The 19,336-nt window shown below is 57.1% G+C and overlaps 1 protein-coding gene across 7 annotated transcripts in view; it reads left to right on the forward strand.

Annotated features, from left to right (window-relative positions):
- Nucleotides 1-19,336, forward strand: part of LOC116952919 (SAM and SH3 domain-containing protein 1-like) — a 304,847-nt gene that overhangs the window by 261,397 nt on the left and 24,114 nt on the right. For all 7 annotated transcript variants that reach the window (XM_032972628.2, XM_032972630.2, XM_032972631.2 and 4 more), the window contains exons 11-18: nucleotides 9,410-9,496; nucleotides 15,638-15,835; nucleotides 16,134-16,260; nucleotides 16,953-17,122; nucleotides 17,456-17,524; nucleotides 17,767-17,913; nucleotides 18,469-18,619; nucleotides 18,862-18,975. In XM_032972628.2, coding sequence (XP_032828519.2) covers nucleotides 9,410-9,496; nucleotides 15,638-15,835; nucleotides 16,134-16,260; nucleotides 16,953-17,122; nucleotides 17,456-17,524; nucleotides 17,767-17,913; nucleotides 18,469-18,619; nucleotides 18,862-18,975 — 1,063 coding nt within the window. The remainder of the gene's footprint in view (nucleotides 1-9,409; nucleotides 9,497-15,637; nucleotides 15,836-16,133; nucleotides 16,261-16,952; nucleotides 17,123-17,455; nucleotides 17,525-17,766; nucleotides 17,914-18,468; nucleotides 18,620-18,861; nucleotides 18,976-19,336) is intronic.

A 19,336-nucleotide genomic window follows, 5' to 3' on the forward strand; every position in this document is an offset into this window, starting at 1 on the left:
CGTGTGCGGCGGCAACCTTCGTAGGCGCTCGCTAACAGCACACAGGAGGAGGGGGGCGGGGGTGTGGGGGTGTCTTTGTGAGTGTTTGCACGTGCGCGCGTGTGTGTGTGTGTGCGCGTGTGCGTCTCTGGCGTGCGCGTCTTCCTGTGCCTCAACACATTTCCTCTAAGCCTCGTTTCCTGAGTCCCGTGCGTGCGTGCGCCCACACACACACGCACGCACGCACGCGCGCGCACACAAACTCGCGGTGACCAATCGCTCGCCAGTCGCCGGCGCGAGCTATTGGCGCTGGTTGCTCGCGAAGAGAGGCGTAAGCGGTGGGACGCGGTCCAGAGCCCCGACGTAGCGGTGGCAGCGCCGGATCGTTCCCGTCGCGGGAGAGGAGGTTCATGTTCGCACCGTCTGGCGCGCGTGCGGAATAACGGCACGACTCGCCCGCAACCGACCGCTTGCTCGCCCCGGCCGCCCGTTCGACCGATCGACGGCGCCCGGCCATGTTGCGCAGAAAGACGCCGAGTTTCTCGGACCAGTCCCAGGAGGCCAGGGTGAAGGTACCCACCGCCAAGTTGAAGCAACCGGAGCCCCACGGCACCAGAGTGAAGGTACCGACTGCCAAGGCTCGAGAGCCGGTCGCTCGTTAGTTGCTTGTTGTCGGCATCGCCATCGTCATGATGCCACGGTGTAGATTGCCGCCGTTATGCTGCCTTCCGACGCGATTTCTGGTCGTGCCGCCGCGCGTCGTTCGCAGCGACGTCCGACGTTCCACTCGGCGCCCCGAGAGGTCCTTTGAAGAATGTCCCGGCGCGCGGGGTGGAACGGCGGCGGCGTCTACGCAGTGCTGATGACCACGCCATTTGGCGGTCGCCCGGGCGCCGGGCGTGCGCCGTTCCAGGTTGCGTGATTTTTTTATACATAAATGTCGCGGCTCGTTTAATGATGAGGAGTAACGGATGAGAGGGGAGCGTCGAGAGCGAGCAGCCATGGTGATAGCGGCGAGCGTGGTGAGCGTGGTGATAGCGATGAGCGTGACGACAGCGACGAGCGTGGTGATAGTGATGAGCGTGGTGAGCGTGGTGATAGTGATGAGCGTGGTGAGCGTGGTGATAGCGATGAGAATGATGACAGCGATGAGCGTGACGAGCGTGGCGAGCGTGGCGAGCGTGGCGAGCGTGGTGAGCGTGGTGATCGCGGTGAGCGTGACGACAGCGACGAGCGTGGCGAGCATGGCGATAGTGATGAGCGTGGTAAGTGTGGTGATCACGGCGAGCGTGGTGAGCGTGGTGATAGCGGCGAGCGTGGTGAGCATGGTGATAGCGTTGAGTGTGGTGAGCGTGGTGATAGCGATGAGCGTGTTGAGCGTGGTGATAGCGGCGAGTGTGGTGAGCGTGGTGATAGTGATGAGCGTGGTGAGCATGGTGATAGCGGCGAGCATGGTGAGCGTGGTGATAGCGGCGAGCGTGGTGATAGCGGCGAGCGTGGTGAGCGTGGTGACAGCGACGAGCGTGGTGATAGCGATGAGCGTGGTGAGCGTGGTGATAGCGATGAGCGTGGTGATAGCAGCGAGCGTGGTGATAGCGGCGAGCGTGGTGAGCGTGGTGATAGCGATGAGCGTGGTGATAGCGGCGAGCGTGGTGAGCGTGGTGATAGCGATGAGCGTGGTGATAGCGATGAGCGTGGTGATAGCAGCGAGCGTGGTGAGCGTGGTGACAGTGACGAGCGTGGCGAGCCGCTCGGCCGTGCTTTACCAAGCGCGCTGTTCGTGAGGCCGCTGAGTTTGGCGATGGTGGCACGGTCTATAGTGACACAGTACAAAGTGAATTAGAATGTTTATTCATACTTGAGGAATCCGATGAGCTATGAAGCTCCTTTTCACAGATGTCCAGTGGCACAGTGGCTGTAGTGACAGTGTCTATCGTGACCAGCGCAGCCAACTCACACTGCGGCTCGAACAGAGAAAAATGGACAACAGACGACGTTTCGTGCAACGGGCCTTCTTCATGGCACATGCGCTGTGCCGTTAGATACGTTGTTTCACGGCCACAGTCTTCTGGCTGAGCTTGTCGAGTCGCGTTTAGAGCAATGATAACAATCGACGGCCGTCCCTTGTCCATTCGGAAGCCCGCGTGTGGCAGTGACACTCGGCCGCTTCTTGAAATGGGGAATCTCTGAGCAGGTTCCTCATATGGCGAAACGTTGCGCGCAGTGGAAGGAAGCCGGCGAGAAAAGCCCCGTCACACCTGACCATAGCGAACGTTGGGCAACGTTGGGCCAACGTTTGGCACGTTAGGGGGTAGTGGCGGGGGGGGGGAGGAGTTAACTCGGATCAACATCATCATCCCTCCTTCTGGGGGGAGGGGGTGGTCGATAACACGAGTACCGCTTTGTGCGGGGAAAAAATCAAGAGTGGTTACACCGTGAAATAAACCCTCCCCGCCTTTACCCCCCCCCCTCCCCATCCGCGCGCCAGCCATGAGAACGTGGAATTTCCACCACTGGCTGTGCTCCCGATGCTCGTTTTGCCGTTTGGAAGACTTGGCGTCGCAGCGGGCTTGGGAAAGTTTCGTCGATCCCCCGACGGTCCACCAACCCCCGCTCAGTTTCTCCGTATTAGTGGGCTCACTGTCGCCAGCTTGCTCCCAACCACCCCCACCCTCCATTGACGTCACGGCTATGAGTCGCTGTCCGTTCTGCGCCCACTACCCCGACGTTGGGATTGTTAATCGGCAGGGGAGATTGGCAGCGTTGTGGTGGAGAGACTTACTCACCCCGGCACTCATCGATCCACCGCCGTTCCCTCTGCGGATTTGCGATTTCTCTTTGTCCTTATCGGTGCGTCTGAGCTGTCACTCTTCCCCGCCGACGGCGTGGTTGTCTTCACCGCGAGTGTGCGGTTGTCATCGTCGGTGCCGTCATCCGTCGTCAAGTTATCCCGTCGTCAGAATTGAGCATCAGTGTCGTGAACGTCATCGTAATCATCATCATCGCCGCCATCAGTTACGTCATCATAATCATAATCACCATCAGTTGCGTCAATATCATCATCATCATCAGTTGCGTCATAATAATCACCATCATGAGTTACGTCATCATCATCATCATCAGCCATCACTGCATCGTTATCATCAGTGTTATAACGTGAATAATCAGTTTCATCATCATCATCATCCACCCGGGGTTACGACAATGAGCGGCCACTTTATCGGCGGTGAACAGTGGTCATGCTATGGCCATGATATCCCCCATCATAGGAATGTGGAATTTTCCGCCATTGAAGGCTGGGGGAGCCCTTAGCCAGCGACCGTTGAGCACCCCACGCTCGTGCGGGCGAGGGGAAGGTCGTGGGCCTGACGCTTGACTGGACCTGGGACATTGTTGACGACCCTGGCCGGAGCTGTTTACTCGGCTTCATCACGACATCAACGCGTCACGACATCAACGCGTCACAACATCAACTCATCGCCTCCCCCCCCCCGTGGCTTTGTTAGTTGCGTGGTGAGACGGCAATCGGTGGTGGAAAAAACAAACTGGGAGCGATGAGAGGTCGCGGCGCCCTCCGCCTCGCTGTTCCCCATCCTTTGCCCCCCTCTCTCACTGCCTTCCTGTGTGTCTGTGTGTCTCCCCCCGTGTGTCCCTGTGTGTCTCTCTGTGTCTCCCCGTGCGTCCCTGTCTGTCTCCGTCTCTCCACATGTCCCCCGCACGTCTACCCGTTTCTGCCTGCGTCTCTCCGCTTGCGTCTCTCCCCACGCTCTATTCACCCATCGCCCCATGAATCTCCTCGGTGCAACACTCTCAATTGAACGGCCCTGGCGAGGACGTGCTGCTCATCTGGCCAGGGAGGCTTCTTGCGTCTTGCCAAGGCCTCTTCAGCTCCGAAGAATTATGACCGCCGCTGCTGTACGCAGCACAGAGTCGTCCTGCGGTGTAACGCTGCTGCGATATCTGGGGTGCAGCACCCAGTTCCCACCTCGCCAAGCCATGATTCACGCCTGCAACTCACGCCCTGGTGGGCAGCTAACTTCCTATCACTCTTCTGTCGCTGCTGCTACCACCACCATCACCACGGTTACTGTTGCCGTGGAACTTCGCTCGTCGATTCATCCACCACCCACGGCCTAACAGACACTCACTGTTTCATCATCCACCACCACCACTATACTGTGTTCAACCACAACCACCACCACCACTATACTGTGTTCAACCACTACCACCACAACCACCACCACCACTATACTGTGTTCAACCACCACCCACGGTCTAACAGACACTCACTGTTTCATCATCCACCACCACTATACTGTGTTCAACCACTACCACCACCACCACTATACTGTGTTCAACCACTACCACCACAACCACCACCACCACTATACTGTGTTCAACCACCACCCACGGTCTAACAGACACTCACTGTTTCATCATCCACCACCACCACTATACTGTGTTCAACCACCACCACCACTATACTGTGTTCAACCACTACCACAACCACCACCACCACTATACTGTGTTCAACCACAACCACCACAACCACCACTATACTGTGTTCAATCACTACCACAACCACCACCACCACTATACTGTGTTCAACCACAACCACCACTACCACCACTATACTGTGTTCAACCACTACCACCACAACCACCACTATACTGTGTTCAACCACTACCACAACCACCACCACCACTATACTGTGTTCAACCACAACCACCACTACCACCACTATACTGTGTTCAACCACTACCACCACACTGTGTTCAACTACCACCACACTGTCTCCATCCACCACCACCACACTGTGTTCAACTACCACCACACTGTCTCCATCCACCACCACCACACTGTGTTCAACCACAACACACTGTGTGTGTTCATCCACCACCACCACCACCACACTGTGTTCAAACCCCAACCACCACCACCACCACCACACTGTGTTCAACCACCACCACAACACACTGTGTTCAAACCCCAACCACCACCACAACACACTGTGTTCAAACCCCAACCACCACCACCACAACACACTGTGTTCAAACCCCAACCACCACCACCACAACACACTGTGTTCAAACCCCAACCACCACCACAACACACTGTGTTCAAACCCCAACCACCACCACCACAACACACTGTGTTCAAACCCCAACCACCACCACCACAACACACTGTGTTCAAACCCCAACCACCACCACCACCACCACACTGTGTTCAAACCCCAACCACCACCACAACACACTGTGTTCAAACCCCAACCACCACCACCACAACACACTGTGTTCAAACCCCAACCACTACCACCACACTGTGTTCAACTACCACCACACTGTCTCCATCCACCACCACCACACTGTGTTCAACTACCACCACACTGTCTCCATCCACCACCACCACACTGTGTTCAACCACAACACACTGTGTGTGTTCATCCACCACCACCACCACCACACTGTGTTCAAACCCCAACCACCACCACCACCACCACACTGTGTTCAACCACCACCACAACACACTGTGTTCAAACCCCAACCACCACCACAACACACTGTGTTCAAACCCCAACCACCACCACCACAACACACTGTGTTCAAACCCCAACCACCACCACCACAACACACTGTGTTCAAACCCCAACCACCACCACAACACACTGTGTTCAAACCCCAACCACCACCACCACACTGTGTTCAAACCCCAACCACCACCACAACACACTGTGTTCAAACCCCAACCACCACCACCACCACACTGTGTTCAAACCCCAACCACCACCACAACACACTGTGTTCAAACCCCAACCACCACCACAACACACTGTGTTCAAACCCCAACCACCACCACAACACACTGTGTTCAAACCCCAACCACCACCACAACACAGTGTTCAAACCCCAACCACCACCACAACACAGTGTTCAAACCCCAACCACCACCACAACACACTGTGTTCAAACCCCAACCACCACCACAACACACTCACCCAACCCACTCAGCGCACTGCAGGTCACCTCACTCATCCTGGTGCGTCTTCCCTCACACCGCTCCACTTAAGAATTACCTCCCTCCCCTCCCGTCCATTATCATCGTTAAAGCCATCTCTCTCTCCCCCCCCCCCTCTTCCGCCTCAACCTCTACGAACGACAACGACCTCGCTCGATTCAAGAGACGTGTGACGCTCTTGCCCAATTACAAAATGTTGACAATCGGTGCTGCTTGTTCCTGGCCACTCTGGGCCTCGTTGTTTTGGGGGGGGGGGGGGGGGGGCCCTTTGGGCTTGTCGCTCGTCCGATTCTGTCAAAGTGAAACTCGTATATTTGACCCCGGGGTTTAATGTTTGTCTCTCTGTGGCTCTAATTTACCGCACCTGCCATCATATTATTTTGCGGTCGTCGTTTTTTTGTTTGTTTCCGCGTGTTTCCGTAACTGTACAACAATCCCCCTCCTCCACCCCAGCGGTTATTGCGCGGAAACAAATCCCACGCATGTTCAAGACCCACAAAAAAACGCTTGCCCTGTTTGTTTTTTTTATTGGGGGGGGGGGGGGGTAGGGGGGGGGGTCGATGCTTGTTTGACAAAAAAAGAGGAATGTATTCCTAAAACACAAAAATGTGCTTCCCGTTTTTGCCAGTTTTTTTCTGCAAATTATTCTGTGCGTCTCGTTTTTTCGGTTCAGTGCGATGACACTTCCTGCCGCGTGCGGAGCGTGTGCGCGTGTGAGTGAGTGTGAGCGCATGAGCGTGTGTGAGTATGTGAGTGTGAGCGTGTGAGTGTGAGCGTATGCGCTTGTGTGAGTGAGTGTGAGCGTATGAGCGTGTGTGAGTATGTGAGTATGTGCGTGTGAGCATGTGAGTATGTGAGCGTGCATGTGCATGCGAGTGTGTGAATGTGTGCGTGAGTGTCGGTAGTGATAGTGTAGTGGTTCGTGCGCCGTCTGCTACGAACCCTACCACTGCAGTGTCGGTGACGAATATCCGAACCGGTCATGGGGCTCCCCTAGGTCGACCCAGCCTTAAATGAGTACCCAGTGCAGCACTGGGGAGACAAAGGTGGTCGGGCGTGTTTCTGACCCGACCCACCCCCTTCGGTGTGCCATGCCAGCCTTAATAGGCGCCCTCCAACAGCACTTGCCCCAACAGTCTGTTCAAGGCTGTACGGGGGATCTTTGTCTTTGTAGGTATTGCGTGATGTTGTTCATGTGTCGGTGTTTGCGGTTTTACATGCTAGCTGTTTGAATGTGTGTGCATCGTATGTCCACGGTCCTAGCCACCCCCCCCTCCCCCCCCCCCGTGTGCCTGCCGTGCCAGCTCGCAAACAGCACTTGCCCCAACAGCATGTGTGGGCTACACGGGGGGAGGCGGGGGGGGCGGGCATCTTTAAATATATCTTTGTGTGTTGGCGTAGGTGCTCGTTCGCTAACAGCACTTTGCCCCAACAGACCGTGTGGGCTACACCTTGTCCGTCTGCGTGTCTGCACTGCATCGTGCGTCCCGTGCACGCATGCGCCCCCAAGTGCACCGAGCATGGCACAAGCGCCTTCGGTGACGTCACCCCCACTTGGTGGTGACCGTCGGTGGTGGTTGTTGTTGTTGTTGTTGCCGTCGTCGTTGTCGCTGCATGTGCCCGCCGCATCATCCCCAGCGCTCCGTCGTCGTGCAGGCATGAGCGTCACACGCGTGACGCCTCTGGGGAGGCGAAGTCGCTCGCTCGCGCGCGGGGGGGGCCGCTTCGACGCGGACTCGTCTCTCTGCTTTCAACGACGGGGCTCGTTGAAAGTCCCGACGAGATGAATCGACGCCCGTTGGCCGAGTTGCGTGGCAAAAAAATAATTTCGGCAAAATGGACAAACGCTCGTCCTCCCGAGGACAAAATGACCCTCGTTATTGTTTAAACGTTTCCCTCGTCCGTCAGGCCGTGCGACCGCTCCGCTACGGACGGTTTGCACGCGAATTCCGGACTCGGCTTCGACTTTCTGGGATCTCGTGAGCAGAGGGGCCCGGCCTCGAATTAAACAAATGCCGCTGGCTCGCGACGCCGCCTGCTACCGGCGGGAGCACTCCTCGAACACCGTGGAGCCCATTCTCATGGCAGTACGGCAACCATCGCTGTCTCGGCCCCTTGAAATATATGCTGTCATGTTGGCCAGATGAATCTGTTTGGGCTGTCGGGCCTATTAATACCAATGCCACTCAAAGTATACACATTATTGATGCCTTTTTGTACCAGAATTTATATTGGCGTGGAGAGAAGATTTTTTTGTGTGTCCGTTAATTAATGATTTACTACCCACAATGCTGTATGACGGTGCAGAGTAAGCGTTCATAGACGAGTGATTTCCTGCTCGAAATGAGCCGTGAGACATCAGCGTCCGTCTGTTGTGTACAGCCCTTTGCAGAACGAGCGGTGGAAATTCCACATTCCTATTGTGGGGTGGGGCGAGTAAATCCACGGAACAACCGCTGTTGACTTCCCCACAAAGTGGTACTCGTTTTAACGACCCCGAAGAGGAGGGATAACGATGCGCCCCATGACTAGGATGTGAACTCGCGACCTTTCGCTACAGAGCTGCTCGCTCTGCTGCTGGCTCACCAACCGGACCGGGTCCGTGTTCGTACCGTTCATTCAAGCCTTTTTAGGGTTTTAATTGTTAATTCTTTTTGCTAAAGTGGCCTTTTCCAATCTGTGGCCAAACGCCATTTCCGTCAAATAATTGCACGAAGGTTACGCCAATGTCTCCGATCGCCGCCGACGCTGCTAAATCAGCCAAATATACTAATGGTGTTTCTACACAATTCATGAAAGTGGCAACCTGGTCCCGGGCATCGATGCGATCGAATGAAAATGAATGTTGACATCCGCTGCCGTGTTCTCTGGATTACGACGCCATATTTCCGCCCCCTTCCCGAACAGCCAGAGGCCCTCCCCTAGGGTTAAGGCGACTGCCCCGGGCCCCGAGCTTTGGGGGGGCCCCCGGTGCTTCGACCTCACGGTGTCGGATGTAATACTTCCGGTTTAATTTGAAGGCATCAGCGGGGAGCCCACAGTGTGATTTGCCCCGGGCCCCACGTCCCCACCCCCTCGAATGGACAGCCATGGGGACAGTAACGCTAAAGTCAGGGGTGCATCTCGTAGTCCGGCAGGCGTGCGCGTGTGACCGCTTCACCTGTGACCCGCCTCCTTCACCGAGGGTCATGGCCTCCTCGCAGGAAATCGGCCAATCGGATTGAAACCAGATCGGGCTTTGCTATCACTGGGCAAGTTCTGGGCATTTGAGGCACACCGCTGTAATCCGGAGAATGCGGACATTGTCGGAGCGTGACGACGCTTTGCGACACCGACCAAAATCGATTCTTGTTATCGCGTTATGTATTTTGTTTATTTTAAAACTTCGATGTGTTATTTTCCCCCTCCGCAGAGAAACAGCAGCTTCGGAGGATTCGACCTTCGAAGTCGCCTGGGCAGCATCTCGTCCGTCGGCTCCGAGGAGACGGAGGAAGCCTCGGTGAGGATTCACAATCGTGCGGCGTGTCGGGTGGGTGCGGGGGTGTGGGGGCATGGTTGGCGGTGGTGGCTATGCGGTGGAGCAAGCAGCGAGGGTTGGTGGCACACCACACTGATGTTGTTGAAACTCCCTTCCCCCGTGGGGGTCATCAGGGAGGTGCCGTACCCTGCCTTGCCAGGAGACGGCGGTACAGCAAATATGTACTCCACCTGTTCCTTCTGTACGGGGATAGAGTGTTGCCCCCTCGCATGTATGGGTTTTCCCAGGGTGCCCTGGTGTCCCTCCCACATGTAAAACACTCATTGATTGGCTAAACACATCGTAATATATAGAGGACCACAGAGCTTGGGAAATTGCCGTTGGCGCTGGCTGCTGCCGCCTTCCCGCTCGTCTGTGGCTCTGTTGTCGTCATCTCGACGAGAGCGATGAGCGAATGCTGTGCAGCGACGGCGCGTTACAAGTTGACATCATGGTGAGATCATTAGACCTCCTTTGCCAGTACCAAAATGTAATAATAGGGTTTTTCCCCTTTTTTCAGGCAACAAAACTGAAACCTTTTTACAAGGACTCATGTCTGCAGTAACCACAATACCTGCAGTCAAAATGCAAACAAAAAAACATACTATGAAAATATATGCATTGTCCTTGAAACTGATTTAATCCAATTGCGCTACGGGTGTCGAAATACAACCGTAACGCAACGTGGACATTCATGGCGTCTCAAATGTTACCGCATCTCCAGACGGTTTACAGAAGTGGGCGACTTTATATTATGGGGAGTCAATGGTGCTCACTGCGTAACTCTACGGCTATCTGCTCGACCCTCTGGCTCTATGTATGCACCGCGGGAGTGAACGATAGAATTCCACTACACCGTGGATGGATTTTAGCGATGCGACCGCACAGCATTTCGTCTGGTAGCCTCCACCTGCGATCGTCCCTTCGACCCCAATCCTGCCCTGCCCTGCCATGCCCCGCCCGACGATGACATCACAATGGACTGGGCCACAATCGGCCCGCCAATCAATTTGGAAGGCAGCGTTGCCATGGGGATTTGCGGCTCAGATTCGGGTTATTCATTTGAAAAAAAATGGAGATGTAAAGTTCTGGCTGCACCTGATAAGGACCGCGGTGCCCCCCCTGCCCCCCCCCCCCCGACATACGCCGCGGGTGACCGGCGCTTGCCGGGCTTGCATAGCGCGTCGTGCTCGGCGCTACTCCGGACGTTGGCGACTTCACCCACAGTTCCTTTGTGTGGGGCGCAAAGGTGGCAGCATGTCGTGGGTTACAATCCCAAACCTGACGCCTGCCGCTGGGTATTTTCAGTTCGCGTGTTCTCCCGTGGTCGCGTGGGTTTTTACTCCGGGTCTTCCGGTTTTTTGCCTACACGTTTAGAATCAACATCACGCGTTTAGAGCATTTGCCTGCTATAAATTTCCACGCGATGATATAAGCCACTTCGTTGAGCTAGCATTTGTGGCCGAGTTGCTTCTGAAAAATAGCCACGTAGCTCATTGGGCCTTAGCTGGTGAACATAAAAATTGTTCATAGTTTGTTAGTTTTTTATTTTACTTGATATGGTTGTTGAGCACGGACTGCCCAATGGCCTGAAGAATCGAGTGGGCCAGCAACAAACAGCACCGGCATCAACATTGTGAGAGATGAGAGTTTCACGCGTTTCTAGACTTGAGAAAATATTTGCCGTTGTTGTATAAAATCTTGGGGTTCCAGAGTAGAGCAGCCGTGTAAGTAAAGAAGCAGAGATCAAGAAAAGTGAATTGACCTGCAGTGTAGTGAGTGGGTGAGTGGGTTGGCCACCCACCCCCTCGTGTACCGTGGTGGCCTTAATAGGTGCTACCCGCTTCCAGCACTTTTCCCCCAACCGTCTGTTAAGGCTACACGGGGAATCTGTGTCTTTGAGTGGGTGAGTGAGCGGGTGAGTGTGCGGTTATGAGCTGCAGTGTGGTGGTCGTGCTGTTTGAGATGAAACAGTCGGTGTCTGGTAGAGACCGAGCCCTCAACGCGGGTGTGACTAGTAGCGATGGGAGAGCGACGGGGAGCCGGCTGGCTGCCGCTGGGTCAGCGAGCGACTGCTGATTTCGACCGACAGCAGCGAGGTCGCAACAGGACCCCAACTCTAGATCGTGGAGGCTGGGGCAGGCTGGAGTCCGGGTCGCTACGCGGATCAGAGACTGCCTGCAATACCAGGTGCCATAGGCTTGGCCTGCGAGGCGTGGCCAGGAGAAGAGAGACCGCCCCCCGTGTACAGTTGCGGCGGTGGGTTTTATTTTATTTTCCCCGGGCTCGCCGCTATCCTGCGGAAGCCAAACGCTCATTAAATGGAACCGGGTGATGGTGAAACGATAGGGAGCAATGTCGAGCAATGGGGGGAGCAATGTCGAGCAATCGGGAGCAATGGGCAACAATGGGAGCAATGTCGAGCAATCGGGAGCAATGGGGAACAATGGGGAACAATGGGGGGCATTGGGAGCAATGGGGAGCAATGGGAGCAATGTCGAGCAATGGGAAGCAATGGGGAGCAATAGGAGCAATGTCGAGCAACGGGGAGCAACGGGGAGCAATGGGAAGCAATGGGAGCAATGTCGAGCAATCGGGAGCAATGGGAAGCAATGGGAGCAATGGGGAGCAATGGGAAGCAATGTCGAGCAATGGGGAGCAACGGGGAGCAATGGGAAGCAATGGGGAGCAATGGGAAGCAATGGGGAGCAATGGGGAGCAACGGGAAGCAATGGGAAGCAATGTCGAGCAATGGGGAGCAACGGGGAGCAATGGGAAGCAATGGGGAGCAACGGGAAGCAACGTGGAGCAATGGGAAGCGATGAGAGCAACGGCGAGCAACGGGGAGCAATATCGAGCAATGGGGACCAACGCCAAAGCGATAGGAAGCGGTTGGGAGTGGTGTGGATGAGTGTGGAGCGACGCGGATGAGTGCGGCGAGATGGGGGTCAGCGTGGAGCGATGTGGAGCAGTGAAACGTACGGCGGGGCATGGGCTGGGGAGGTGTGGGAGGGGGGGGGCAGGGTGGGAGAAGGGGTGCGGGTTGGGAGGTGTGGGGCATGGTCCCAGGTAGCAGCCGAACAATCGCGGGAAGCCGGAGGAAGGGCGACCCGGGGACTCGCAAGGTCGCCGTCGTGACGTCCGTGCGGAGCCGGAGCGGTTCCGAAGAAAACACGGATATGGGGGCAGTAACTCCTGCGGGCAGGCGCAGGAGGCACCGGCGGCCTTGGCAACTGTTCCCTATTTTTGGATGCGGTCGCTGTTGTTGTCATTGTTGTCGCTGTTTGTCGCTGCGTTTCGGACTTTTGTAGGGAGTGGGGGGGGGGGTAATTAATGCACGCGGAGACAAAGATCCCCTCCCTGCGTGTAGCCTTCAGCAGACTGTCGGGGCAAGTGCTGTGAGCGAGCCGTCTGTGAAGGGCGGCCCGGTGTACGAGGCCGGTGGATGGAAAAGAACACGCCCGGCCGCCTTTGTCTCCCCGATGCTCATGTTTACATTGCGCACGGGATTGAATTTGGGTCGCAAGGTTCATAACCACTGCGCCACCACTCCTCACTAATGATACAGAATGCACGTGGTGCGTACACACGTACGTCTGGTTCTGTGTGAGTCTGTGGGTCTCCGTGTGATTCTGTGGGTTTCCATGGGAATCTGTGGGTCTCTGCACGAGTCTGTGGGTCTCTGCGCGAGTCTTTGGGTTCCTGCTAGTCTGCCCTTCTCTGTGACTCTATGGGTCTCTATGTAGGTCTATGCATCTCTATGGGAGTCCAGTAAGCACGACTCCCCGTGCGTTACCCCAGCGGGCGTCCAACCGGGGGGGGGGGGGGGGGGGGCGGCTGCCACTGCCATCGCGCGGCGCTCCTAACGAGGAGGAGGTGGCGCTGCCAGCCAGCGCGATCGTTAAACCGCCGTAGATTGACGCGAGACTAATCGCCCGTCTTAGACCGCGCTGTCCCCGAGCTAATCTTCACAACTAATTGGGCTTTTGTTTTACGTGCACGTGTGCGCCTTTGTCTTTGTCTGCTTGCCTCCAACAGTCCGTTAAAGGCTGTACGGGGGGGGGGGGCGGGAGCGGTGGCATCTTTGTGTCAGCCGAGCTTTTGTGGACTAACGTGGACTGTTCCATTTTTAACGGGATAGAGCGCCGCTCTCACCCGCCCACCCCTCGCACCCGTGGGATTTCACCGGGCGCTTCCCGTTTCCTCCCTCGTGTAAAAACGCTCATTCATCGCCCGCTAACACCTTGACATATCGAGGACCGCGGAACTCGGGCAAATCGTTTGGTCTGCCAATCTGAGCACGTGTCGGTTAAAGCCTCGGACGGACGTCGAGTTCCCGAAATGTGCATTTCCCCCGTTTTGTCGTGCGCCTCACCGGCCTGGTTCGATCTCGGACGCTGAGCAGCGGTTGAGCCTGGGTTAGTGCCGGGGTGGGCGAACCACTGCCATTGACGGCAGGGCGCTGTTGAGCCGTTGACGGGCTGCAGCTGTTTCGCGCCTGCCAGCAGCTAGCATTCCACACTGCACGCGACGCCCTCAACGTGCACCTAGCTTGGCACGAGCGCCGCTTAGTGGCGGTGACTTCAGTTGCTGTTGGGGAGGGGGTATGAGTGAGTGAGTGATGGTGCAAGTGTGAAGTGCGTGTGATGGTTTGTTAGTTTGTGATTGAGCATGTGTGTGTGTGAGCATGTGTGTGTGTGTGGTCTCTTTGTCTTTGGAGCGGTAGTTTAGTGTGGTTAGCGCGCTGCGCTACGGACTCGGCGACACGGGTTCGATTCCCGCTCACGGCCAACACCAGTGACAATAATATGAACTGGTACTGAGCCTCCCCTAGGTCGACTCAGCCTCAAATGAGTGCCTGGTGCGGTGTGTAAACATCGCCACTAGGGAGACAAAGGCGGTCGGACGTGGTGCTGGCCACCCACCCCCTCGTGTGCCATTCCGGCCTTCATAGGTGCTCGCTAAAAGCACTTGCCCCTACAGTCTTTGTGTGAGTGAGTGTGTGGTGTGTTAAATGAGTGCATGGGCGAGTGTGTGTGTGAGATTGTGCGTGTGTGAGATTGTGTAAGTGTGTATGTGTGTGTGTGTATGTGCGTTAGTGTGCAAGCGAACGTGTGTTGGCCAGATAAGAGCAGGGGTGGTCAATCAGTCTTGGCCGAACCCGCGAGATTTCTCAAGTTTTCGGCGAGAAATAATAAAATTTTCGTGGTCTGTGGTGGAGGGAGCTTAGGAGGAAATGTTAACCTCACCTCCGCCGGCGCACAGCCATGTGCTCTCGGCGATTTCAGTTTCACGATCAGCTGGGAACTCGTGTTCGGGTTTGTGTGTGTTTGTTTGGGGAGTGGTGGTGCAGCGCTGCGCTACGAACCCGGCGTTACGAGTTCGATTCCCGCTCACGGCCAACACCGGTGACGATTATCTGAACCGGTCCTGGGCCTCTGTTCCGTCGACTCAGCCTAAAATGTGTAAACATCGCCACGAGGGAGACAAAGGCGGCGGGGAATGGTGCTGGCCAACCACCCCCTCATTTGCCATTCCGGCCTTCATAGGTGCTCGCTAAAAGCACGTGACCCAACAGGCTGTACAGGGGAACCTTGTTTTTGTTTATTTGTGACCTCCTGCCAGCAGGCGTTCGACACTTCACGTGGCCTTAAAGTGCACTTAGCCTGGCACAAACGCCGTGGTGACGTCACCGCCACTTAGCGGTGAATGGCAGTTGTTGTGTTTATGTAGCGGCGAGCACGTCACACTACGAACCCGGCACACCCGAGTTCAATTCCTGCTCATAACCAATGAGTGGCGAATATCTGAACCGGTCCTGGGCCTCCCCTAGGTCGACTCGGCCTCAAAATGAGCACCTGGTGCGGCGTGTAAACATTACCGCTCGGGAGAAGGCTGTGTGTCGGCCTTCATAGGTAGGCTCGCTAATAGCACTTGTCTCAACTATCTGTTCAGGCTATACGGGGGATATTTGTTTGTGTGTTCTCGTGTGTGTGTGTTTGTGTGTTCACGTGCGTGCGAGTCTGTCTTGGGACACGAGCGACGCTTGCCTTTGCGGGGTCAACGCAGAGTGATAATAATCATAATTAATCATAAATAACCGAGTAACGTTCTCGTGGGCAGGGTGCGGGGAACCACGAGGCGTCCGGAGGAGGAGGAGGAGCGGCTGCCATGGCGGGCGACGACGCAGGTGGGGGAGGAGGGGGCTCCTCGCCCCGGCACAGCACGAGCGGCTTCCTCGGCAAGACGGTGAAGAACGTGAAGAAGACGATGAGGAAGAAGATGTCTCGCATGTACATCAAGGCCGTCATGGAGGAGGAGGTGGGCGTTTGTGGACGCCGGGCAGTGTGGGCGGTGGGCTGGCTGACGAGCTGTGTGTCGTCGAAGCCCGGGCAGTGTGGGCGGTGGGCTGGCTGACGAGCTGTGTGTCGTCGAAGCCCGGGCAGTGTGGGCGGTGGGCTGGCTGACGAGCTGTGTGTAGTCGAGGCCAGGCAGTGTGGGCGGTGGGCTGGCTGATGAGCTGTGTGTCGTGGAGGCTTTGTGTTCGTGGTCCTGCGTGGTTCGTGGTCCGACGTGACCCCCCCCCCCTCCTCCCCCCGTGCGTGACCCCCCCGGGCAGGGTAACGGCACGGACGACCCGACGGTGCCAGTACCGCCACCCACGGAGCCGGGCACGGAGCCGGCCACCGTGGAGCGGCCCAAGCTGACGTCCTGCAGCTCCATGGAGAGCCTGCGGAGCTCGCTGAGTGAGGGCCAACGCACCGCCATCATAACCACCGCCACCCACCAGTGTTCACACGCAAACACTCTGGGCTGCTGTTGGTGCGCAGGATTCCACGATCAGTCAGGCTCACTGGGAGCAGTCCTGCTGAACTGTGGTAGTCCAGGCAGGGTCACTCCTCCTCACGCCATGGGGGTCCTGGCCCGTATCAACGTTCTAGAGCAATACTCAACACATCCATGCGTGACAGGGCCTCAAAATAACAACGTTTAATAAGTAGGCTGTCTCCTTCGCATGAGCAGACCATGCTTGTTGCTCCAAACAATACAACGACGTGTACTGCGTGCGTCACGCCAGTGTGACGCCTGTGTGATGCCTGTGTGACGCGTGTGTGATGTGTGCGTGACGCGTGCGTGATGCGTGTGTGACGCTTGTGTGATGCGTGCGTGACGCTTGTGTGACGCTTGTGTGACGCTTGTGTGACGCGTGTGTGATGCGTGTGTGACGCGTGTGTGATGCGTGCGTGACGCGTGCGTGACGCTTGTGTGACGCCTGTGTGACGCGTGTGTGATGCGTGTGTGACGCGTGTGTGACGCTTGTGTGACGCGTGTGTGACGCGTGCGTGACGCTTGTGTGACGCTTGTGTGACGCGTGTGTGATGCGTGTGTGACGCGTGTGTGATGCGTGCGTGACGCGTGTGTGACGCGCGCGCGACAGGCGGGCAGACGGTGAGCACCACCGACTCGTCGGCGAGCAACCGCGAGAGCGTGAAGTCCGACGAGGCGGAGGAGGAGGAGGCGGCCTACAACGGTCCCTTCTGCGGGCGCGCACGTGTCCACACAGACTTCACGCCCAGCCCCTACGACTCCGACTCACTCAAGCTCAAGGTGCGCTCGGCCTCGCCGCCGTGGTCGTCGCTCATCATCGCCGTCGTCATTATCGATATTACTGCACGCCGTAGTTGTCGTCGTCATCATCCTCGAAAACGTTCGTGACAATGCTCTGCTGCCTTCGGCCCAGACCTCCTCTGCTTTCTTCATCCGTTCCTTGATGAGCATTGTTGAGCGTCCGCGCCCTTTCTCTTCACGTCGATCTTTCTCCAAATAATCTCTCGTCAATCACCACCTCCCGTCGCCGTAGGGCCCAACCACCGGAGCTCGCTAACAGCTCTCGCCCAAACAGTCTGTTAAAGCATATATGGGTGGTCTTTGTCTTTGCAGGCCGGGGACATTATCGAAATCATTAGCAAGCCACCCATGGGCACATGGATGGGCATGCTGGCGAACAAGGTGAGAGACACGACGGCACATCACACCGCATCACATCTCAGCGTCCACCACGCCGCACCGGGCTGCGTCGCATCGCGCTGTGACTCCGCCGTCACGCGCCGAAGGTGCTGGGGCCAAAACCTCGTGGCCCCGACGCCACCCGAGGCGGGGGTGGCACGGTCGTGAACGGCCGTGCGCCGGGACTTGTGGAGCACACTTTGGTGAACGATAGTCCCGTTGACGCCTATTTGTGGGGGCCGCAGGTCGGCACCTTCAAGTTCATCTACGTGGACGTCATCCTGGAGGAGCCGGAGAGCAAGGCGAAGAAGAAGCCGCGGCCCAAGCGCAACAAGAGCAAGAGGCCCAAGCCTAAGACCGTGCAGGAGCTGCTGGAGAGGATCGGCCTTCAGGTGGGGCCATGGGGGGTGGGGGGGGGGGGCACGGGGAGTGTGAGGGGGCGGGGGCTGGCCAGGTGGGACAGGTGTGAGTTGTGGAGAAAAGTTGTAGATGGTGAAAGAGATGCGGACAGATGTAGAGAAATGTAAAGGGATGCAGAGAGAGAGAGATATTTATTGGGATGTAGATAACACAGAGAGAGGGCGTGATAGACACAAATATAGACTGAAATAGAGAGAGAGACAGACATGGAGGCGGACAGACAGACAGACACGGACAAGGTAAAGTTCAGATAGCAGTGTGGAGGGAGTTGCGGAGTTCCTTGGCCTGGGGACATGGTGTATGAGTGATGTATCTCCATGTGTGTCTGTATGTGTGCACGTGGAAGTGCGCGTACGCGTTTTTGTACACACACGTAAATTCGCATGTGTGCGCATTTACATGTGAGAGCACATACACGATTGCACGCACACACACACACACACGCGCGTGTACGCACGCCCGCACGCCCATTCATGCTCACCCATGCACGCAACGCGTCCTTGTTTCTCCCGCTGCCCGCGGGACAGGAGCACATCCCGGCCTTCCTGCTCAACGGCTACGAAGACCTCAACTCCTTCAAGCTGGTGGAGGAGCGCGACCTGGACGAGCTGCGCATTACCAACCCCGAGCAGCGCGCCAAGCTGCTCACGGCCGCCGAGCTGCTGCAGGACTACGATGGTAGGGCCGCCGATCCACCCCTGGCGCGCACCCCCGCTCCACACAATTACACACGGTAATGTTGGCCGCGGCGGTGCGTGCGTCAAGTCGAACAAAGTGCGATGGGTGAGGCAAAAGCGTCGACGCTCGCTCGCCGTCCCGTGCTCTAACCCGAGCGTGTCCGTGTCACCGCCCCGCGACCCTTCGGCCCCGGGACCCCTCGACCCCCGCCCTTGCCTTCGTCGCCGCTGTCGTCGCCACAGGAGGGAGCGAGGAGCGCGGCTCCCAGGAGCACCTGGAGCAGCAGCAGCAGCAGCAGCACGGCGACACTCCACGCGACTCGGGGTGCTACGAGAGCTCGGACGCGCTCGAGAACGGTAGGGCCGGGTCGGGCGCCGAGGACGGCCCCGGCAGCGGTGGCGGCGGCGGTCACCGTGACGATGACGATGATTCCCGTGGTGGTGGTGGTGGTGGTGGCGGCGTTGACCGTCTCAAGGAGGCCGTCTTGTTCCGCAGCAGCGCTCACAAGAAGCCCGGCGACACTTGCCTCTAGCTCCTCATCCTCACCCGTCGGCTGGCGTAGCCGTAGGATCGCGGTCGGACACCGGTAATCGTCCCGTCATGCCTTTGCGGCGTTGTGCTGCTAAGTTGGTTTTCAGCGACAGGGTCTTCCCACTCCTCTCCCACGCGCGCGTCGCTGGGAGCACCGTCCATGTGAACGTTCCGCCCCTCCCCCCA

The sequence above is a fragment of the Petromyzon marinus genome, chromosome 49 (genome assembly GCF_048934315.1).
Source record: "Petromyzon marinus isolate PM22_M1 ecotype Great Lakes invasive population chromosome 49, UKy_Petmar_22M1.pri1.0, whole genome shotgun sequence".
Taxonomy (NCBI): domain Eukaryota; kingdom Metazoa; phylum Chordata; class Hyperoartia; order Petromyzontiformes; family Petromyzontidae; genus Petromyzon; species Petromyzon marinus.